At 23.7% G+C, this 8,380-nt stretch overlaps 2 protein-coding genes across 2 annotated transcripts; one reads left to right on the top strand and one right to left on the bottom strand.

The window, feature by feature from the left end:
- The first annotated feature begins 4,720 nt into the window (after positions 1–4,720).
- On the top strand, positions 4,721–5,870 carry LOC129612228 (uncharacterized). The gene is made up of 2 exons (XM_055525773.1): positions 4,721–5,498; positions 5,575–5,870. Exons 1-2 carry the CDS (start codon positions 4,721–4,723, stop codon positions 5,868–5,870), a joined length of 1,074 nt encoding a protein of 357 aa, XP_055381748.1.
- Positions 5,871–6,341: 471 nt separating this feature from the next.
- Positions 6,342–7,563, bottom strand: LOC129612217 (wnt inhibitor of Dorsal protein). The gene is made up of 4 exons (XM_055525746.1): positions 7,471–7,563; positions 6,960–7,382; positions 6,633–6,827; positions 6,342–6,362 (listed from the first exon to the last, which is right to left on the bottom strand). The coding sequence occupies exons 1-4, from the start codon at positions 7,561–7,563 to the stop codon at positions 6,342–6,344; spliced, it is 732 nt and encodes a 243-aa protein (XP_055381721.1).
- Positions 7,564–8,380: the final 817 nt, after the last annotated feature.

Below are 8,380 nucleotides of genomic sequence, written 5' to 3'. Positions count from 1 at the left end.
CATTTCAAAATTATCCAGTGTGTACCAACTACAAAAAATATTTTTTAATACATACATACATTTCTTTTTTATGAAAATAAAAAAGGATTTTAAATAAAAAAACTTTTTGAAACTTTCTCTATATTATTTTCTAATTTAATAAAATAATTAATACATTACTTACTTTTTTTCTGTAATTAACACCATAATTGTAAAATAATTTTTTTATTTTATACGATATGAATTGAAAGTGATTTAAGGTAAATGTGCATATTTTTATACTTTTGCAATTTAATACAAGAAATAATCAGTTAAATGTCAATAACTTGTCTTAAATAAATTGTTACAATACTGTAAACGGATATCTTCTTTTATTAAATGGCAATTAATATCAGATATTTTTAAACCTCGATTTTGATATACTCGTATATGTACATAATTAGCGAAATATTTGAAAATTCTACAATTTACAACAATTACAAATTCTACAATAATTAATTATATATTAAATTATATTATATTAAATATTTGTTGTTCGGGAAATGCTAGATATGTATGTCTACAAGACCACCGTCCGTCGACTAAGCTAAAATTATTATCCGATGTATTCCAAAGAAAAGAATTTATAAAAACAATGTCTAATGTTTTATATTTCGGGGCATGCCGATTTGCTATTAATGTATGTATATATATACATATGTATATATATATATGTTGATATCTCCTATTGATGTATTTATATGTATGTACATTATAGCTATTTCTTTTTTTCTTGTTTACTTTTTGAGTATTCTCATTTTTTTAAGTATGCTTTCAGAAGCCCCCTACAAATATTATAATTATTTTTTTATTTTTTGTAAATAGAAAAAATTAAGTTGGGTCAAAAAGGGAAAATACTGCTTGGAGATGCAAGATAATTTAGTACACATTATTTAAATTAAATTAATATTGTACCGAATTATATATAAAACTATTGCATACATTTAGGATGAGCAAAAAAAAAAATTGGAAGAAGCATTATGTATAGGTTTAATTGGACCAATATGTTGGTTCAATTGGACGATTAAGCAAGTGAATTAAGAAAAATAACTATATTTTTTGATAGCATGATATTTATCGTTAGCGTTATGCATTTATAGAAATTTGGAAAAACTTGCTGTTTCAGAAATATAAGGTGCCGAAAATTTGAATTTTACCAATTTGTTTTACAGAAATAAGTTTCTTTCAGCTTTTTATCTTCAAGGGTGCATCTTTTTATCTTCGGACAGCATCTTTTTAGCGAACGGACAGATCCACGGATGGAAAGAGTGAAACTAATAAGTAATTTTTTTTAAATTATTTTGAAAATGCGATAAAAATACCAGAAATTGCTTGTGTTTAAGTTTTTAAATTGAATTTTTTTTTTCATGTTATACAGTATCCTTTCTTCTTTTTTCCGTTTGAAACAAAGGAAAGGTTAATTTTTTTTTTTTACAAAAATTTTTTTATGAAATTAGCAATTCTTTTATTTTAATTTGATCGTTAAATATTGAAATAGATTGTAGAATCAGTTGAGTTAAACCACTCAAAAAATGATGTTGGACATTTTGCACACAAAATTAGAAATCACTGCATTTACTCTCTAAGCTTATTGGTAGCTTGATAGATGCATGCACATGCTTAAATATATTCGGCATCAATTTCGTATGTATGTATAACAAAACAACATTGTTTTTATGAAATTTCAATAAATGATTTATAATAATAAATACTTGGTTTGTATAATTTTATTTGAAATTTATATGTACATAAGTGTTATATGTATATACATTTTAAAAAATCTTTGAAAATAAAGAAAATGAAGATAATTGGGTCTTCTATAATAGTTCAAAAAAGAAATAAGATATTAAGAAGGAATTATTCAATTGAAAGCAGAAAATATTTTGATTGTCTTATTTTACTTCGTTACCTATTTATTCATAGAAACAGATAGTTAATGTAATTGTACATGTATACACACATAATATAACCGTAAAATAATTTTATTCTATACAACACCTTGTTTTTTTCTTCATTGCCAATTTAATTCATAGAAAAATGATCTTGTCTTTGAGTATAATTCAATGTTCACTCATTAGTACGCTTTTCTAACATATTTTTTTAAATGTTACATACAATAATGTAAAGCGTATTAGATTAAAAGAATTAGAAGAGAAAGAAGAAAATCTGGATATTAATATGTATGCAGACATGTTAAGTATAGATTATAGACAGCGTTGTATAAATTTATATAAATTGATAACTATGCTCGTATTTCTTTTTAAACTAATTTTATTACAAGTTTTTATTTGTCTTGTAAATTGAACTAGATTATTGAATGAAAAAATCAATTTCGAATCTATTTACCCATATTTGGAAATTATTTCTTGAGCATACACAATTTTTAAATTGTCTTTCGATTTGATTTGTTAATTATATACATTAAATTTATTGTATGTAAGCAGCAAATTATTTCATAAAACTAAATAAAGAATTATGATTTGTATAACATATTGAAGCATTTAATGTCAAGGACGTACGTTTTATAAATACGAGTAGTTTCCAATCGTAAGTGGTAATTAACCCCAATTTTTTTTACCATAATGATCAAAGGATACTTGCTCTGTTACAAAGGATGCAGTTTTAATATAATATATAATATTACACTAATTAATGTCAGTAAATCATAAGTACACTTGTGCTTGTTAGCTCAGAATTTTGTTTATAATTTATGCATGATCATAAATTAATAATATGATAATAATTTTTAAATTCTCTTTGAGTAACACTCTACGTTTAAGTTTCTTTTAACTATGTGTACTAACTTACATGCAAGGAAGTATAGTATAGAAGCAACAGAATTTTTAGCATCATAGAAAATTATATTTTTAATTTTTGGCACCACATTGTACACTTCTAAATCACAAGTACATAGCAAATTGACAAGGTAGATTATGATGCAAGCAAGGAAAAACTAGAAAATTTTTACTGAATAATTCTCTATATTTAATTATGTAGGAATGTGTATGTAGACGTTTGTCTTATAAAATTAATAATTAATAATGACTACTTGTAATTAATTATGTTATTAATTTAAATACGTAACGCAAAATTAATAATTATTATTTTTTTCTATGTTAAAATTAATTTTCAATCAAATATTTTAGAGTAGTAATTTTTATACAAGTACGTTAATTATAGCATTGTCTAATATTTACTGTACACTTAATGAATATCAATGAGTTTAAAATTATATTATGTATTTCTGTATGTATATAAAAAATTGGTATATAATATTAAACACATACTATGTATAATATATCGTAAATTGAAGCGGCATATAATTTTTTAATTAGTCAAGTTAAGTCCATATATTTTTATTGATGTTTAATATACGCTTTTTGTATACATTAAAGAAGCAACATAAGAACCGTTTTATTTGTTTTTTTTTGTAAAAATACTGTAATATTAAGTATAGCTATTAAGACATAGTTTGCAACATGCAGTTGTCGTTGTGCATGTATGTAGAAGTTTTACTCGTTTTAGTTGATTACTTAAGAAAAAAAGTAAAATTATGCATGTATGTATACAAACTGTTCTTTCATTGTCGTTACTTTTATTTCCTAAGTAGTAAAAATTTACGATATTATGACAAAGTCTAAGATTAAATCACTGTTTGACGAAAATTCGCAATGTGACCGCTGTTTTACATAAAAATTCTTCCGATTGCAAATAATGCCTATAAATTTTTTTATTCTTACCAAACTTTCTGATTATTTTTCATTTTCAAATTTTTAATTTCGAAATTCGTTAATGATGAAGTAGCAAATATATTATATTTTGGCGTAAAATTTGAGTTTCATTAGATAATTTCAGTTTGGAGTATTTAGAGTCATCAAGTTTTAACTGTAGCTTTATTTCTAGATTTTTGTCATATTAATAAACAGCACCTAATCTTAATTCTGATATATAACTCAAATCTCTTATTTAATAGAAATTTTAGTCATAGACTTGAAATAATCTTCTCTTGCAACTGCTAATTTTTTAATTGCATTTAATTTATTGAAGAGCATCAAGTACTATTTGCCTAATCTAAGGCAAATAAATTAACAATGCCATTGAAATTATTGTTAAAATTATAATCAATAATTGAATTTTATATTTTACCCATAAATTGCTACTTGGGATATCTAAAGTATAAAGGATGAAAACACACACTGTTATAGTATATAGTATAATTTTAGTATCTATTATATCATTCGTATATAAGAAAATCACTAAAATATTGTTGACCAACTACATAAAACTAAAGAAAATTCCTATTCAAAAGAAAACCTAGAAAAAAAGTGGTTTAAAATAAAATCATTGTGGATCTAACGCGAAAGTAAACCATGTGTAATAAAAATTTTTTTCTAATTTTCTCCTCCATATTTTTCTTGTTCTTAGTTTGATCTAAAATCAGTTTTTCATAATAATAAAATCAGATGCATTAGAAGACTTTTGTGCATTTTGCGTGTGAATTTTCGCGAATAAACTTTTATTGAATATAAGCAGCTCAGAGAAGCGCGTTTTGTGAAAAAAGAATTAAAAAATATTTATCATATTAAATTAATGATTCCGTTTAAAGACTTAGTTACATTGAGAAAATCATTTTAATTTTTTAAATAAATAAAAACAAAAAACAAAAATATTATTTGGTTTATAAAAGAAATTCGCCTTAAAAATGGGCGATTTAAATTATAAGCATATTTTAGTTATACTGGTCATATTGAAAATTTCAATTTTAAGTGCTCATAGTGTTAGCAATAGTGATAATGAGACACAAATCAAAAATCATTATCGTCATAAGACTGAAAATCATCATTTGAAATTAATTAAAGAGAATACTGGAGAAACGGATGTATTAGTAAATTCTGCACGACATTTAGACCAAGATGTTGATGAATTTGACAATGATAGTTCTGAAACAGAAAATACCTCAACTCACGATGCATGGGAACGTAAAAGTAAACCATTAAGAAATATATTTATGGGTATTTATAAAAATTATAAGAGTACATATTTGGGTAATAGAACTTCATCAGAATATCGAAAATCAATGCATGATGGATGGGCATCAGAAACATCTGGCTCATCAAAATTATCAACTTCAAATCAATCCAATGATAATGATATGACTACCACGATACAAAATAACGTTGAAAATAATAGTGATACGGAACAAAAGCAATCAACTTCAATAAATAGCGATGGTAAAGATGAACAATATCAATCGAAAAGAACAAAACTTAAACGTAAGAAAAAGAAGAAGAAGAAGAATAAGGGTTCGGTTGTAAAAAAGGATGAACCATTATTATATAATTATGATGGTGAATATCGTTATAATATTGGTCCCGGAGTTAATATATCACTCGATATGAATACAGATATTGTAAGTGTTAATTTAGATGAAGATTGTCTTAAAGAAATTCTACTTGGCAGATGGGATGATGAAAATGAAGGTAATTGAAAATAAATTTAAATAAAATTCCATATTCTTATATTTGTGTATGTGTTTGCTTTTTTTTATGAAAATAGGTCGTGGTAAAAAATATGAAATGATCTCGAAAATTTTACCATTATTCATTTTACCATTCTTAATTCAATCTGCAATAATACCATTTTTGGTAACAAAATTGAAATTACTTTTGATAAAATCAATTTTAGTTGGAAAATTGGCAATATTTTTATTAGTAATATCAGCAATTAAAAATAATCAAAAAGTAGCTACATATGAGCCAGCACCAGCATATTGGGCAGCCGAACCAAGTAGAAGATCAGAAATTTATAATGGATATAGAGTTGAAGGTCGTCCAACAACATGGGTACAATAAATAAAATAATGTTAATATTCCCATTTCTAATTAATGCAAAATATAATAATAAGATGCAAATTAAATTAATAAAAATTATTAATTTTTTGTTAATTAATTTTTTTGATTATTTCAAATGAAAACATTTTTAAAATTTTTGATAGTTATATTAAGTATACTTATAGTTTAGAAAATGAAATGAGAAAAATAAAAATGATAACATTGAGATTTTATTGAATGTGTAAAGGGTTTTAATTTTTTATACATTCTTGCAGTAAAAATTAGTTATACTGCTACATTTGAATGATTTTAAAAAACTTTTTAAAAATCAAAAACAAATTTATTTCTGTACTGTAGATTAACTGTAACATGGTATGGAGAGCCAATAAACTTTAATTATTCTAAAGTAAAAGCTAATTTCTTAAATTATAGAAAATATTGCTGTAAAAAGCAGAATGTCTGACTGTACATCAAAATTTCTTATTATGAATTTCAAAATTTCCCTTGGAAACCCTGAAAAATTTTCAATTAATTAATTACAGTGTACATTTTTAATTGATTTTTAATTTATTCACTTTTTATTTATACGAGTATATTACTTCTTTATACAGATATTTACATATTATTTACACTAATTACATGTGATAAAATTTTAAAATATAGTCATCAAAACCCACAATAATGCTCCCTTTCTGTAACATTACAAGTATCACAAGTAACATTACAACACCATACAAATTTACAATTACATTTTCGTTCTAATAATAATATTTTTTCATGGACTTTTAATCCACATGCACGACATAAATTTCTACATGAACGTCTTTCTTCTAATGACGATTCTTTATTTTTTGTTCTTGAACACTGACGTCCAATCATACCTTTCCAATTAGTTATAATATTTGGTTTACAATAATTTAATGATTCATGAACATATGCAAGAACATTTTTTGGTTTATTATCATAATCGATGAAACCCTTATTGTCAGCTTTAATAAATAATGCTTTTTTATACATTTGTCTTAATTCATTAGCAACTCTATCAAACGAATTTAATGTTGTCCAACATTGTTGATTTTCACATAATTTTGATAAAATATTTTCACATTTGCAATATTTTTTTAATGAATTTTTAATTGCTAATTTAGCAGCTCTATTATTATGTAAAATGGCGTAACCATGAGCATCATTTGCTATTTCTTCATTTGTTAATTGATCAGTTAAAGTTTCAGCAAATTTTATATTATTATCGCAAATACCAAATTGATTTTTATCAGATTTATTACAAGCATCACTACATTTTAATAAATTTCCTTCTGTACAATTTTTTATTATTGTAAATATTAAGGAGGCTGTTGTTATTGCTGATACAAATGCTGTTTCTCGATCTAATAATATATTCTGTGATATTCGTTTTGAATGAAAATCTTCTTCTGGACAATTCCATTGATCCCATTTAAATGTATTTTGACAATGAGCATGAGCTAATTGTAAACTTGCATTGAATATATTATGGAATATTTGGTTTTGAATCTTGTATTTAAATGAAAAAAGAAATTATAATAATACCAATTAATATATTAAAATTTCCACATTTAATTTATATTGAAGGATTGCTTACCAAGTTTTTACCATAAAATACTCTATTTTTCTTTGCTATAATCATGGGAATGTCATATTGTTTATATCCTTGAGATCCCTGAATATACGACATTAAAATTAAAAAATAAATCGAAAATATTTCTGGCATTTTTTTACTGTATAACATTTTTTTATTTTAATATTTTTGTTTAATTTAAAAAAAGTTTTAAGTGTATAATCCTTGTTAAGTGTTTGAGTTAAAAATGATAATTACTTAATTTTAAGAAAGATTTTTTCCTTTTTATCGATTTTTTTCCTTATTCATTCAAAAAAAAATTTAAAAAAGTATGAATGAAATTTGCTAAAATTTTTATTGTTATTACCTCAAATTTTCACTCATTAAAAAATTACAAAAAGTGGTGGTTATAGCCTGATTTATCCTTTTTTTTTGTATTTCGTTTTAGTTTTCTAATCTTTTTAGGTAAAAAAATGAGGGTTATTAATGAAAGGATTTTTTTCAATTTGGTTCATTTTGACTTTTTATTACTTTGTTATGGTGTAAGGTTTTTTTTTACTCAAAAAAGGTAAAAATTATTTTTTATGGAAATTTTTAAGTTAAAATTTTACCCTCTATAACAAAGTGAAAATGTAGTTTAAGTAAAAATAATAAAATGAAAAGAGTTTATTTTTTTATGAATTAATAATTACCTGGGATTTTTTCATTCACTTTAAAATTGAAGTCTGTTCATTTAGTTAACATGAGAATAGCAAAATACATTGTTGATGTATAAAAAGTGTGAAGTACAAGTGCTACCTTTCACATAAAATTTCATTGTTAAAGTAATGTTGTACAGGTAACTGAACTAATAAAATTATATATGTAGGTTATTCCTGTTAAATAAATTCGGGGAATACCAAAGATTTGTAAAATATTATGAATTTTTATAAAC

This window comes from Condylostylus longicornis, unplaced genomic scaffold, assembly GCF_029603195.1.
Source record: "Condylostylus longicornis isolate FDR11 unplaced genomic scaffold, ASM2960319v2 ptg000004l, whole genome shotgun sequence".
In the NCBI taxonomy this organism is placed as follows: domain Eukaryota; kingdom Metazoa; phylum Arthropoda; class Insecta; order Diptera; family Dolichopodidae; genus Condylostylus; species Condylostylus longicornis.
The sequence above is the reverse complement of the archived record's forward strand: the minus strand, read 5'-3'. Positions and strand labels throughout refer to the sequence as shown.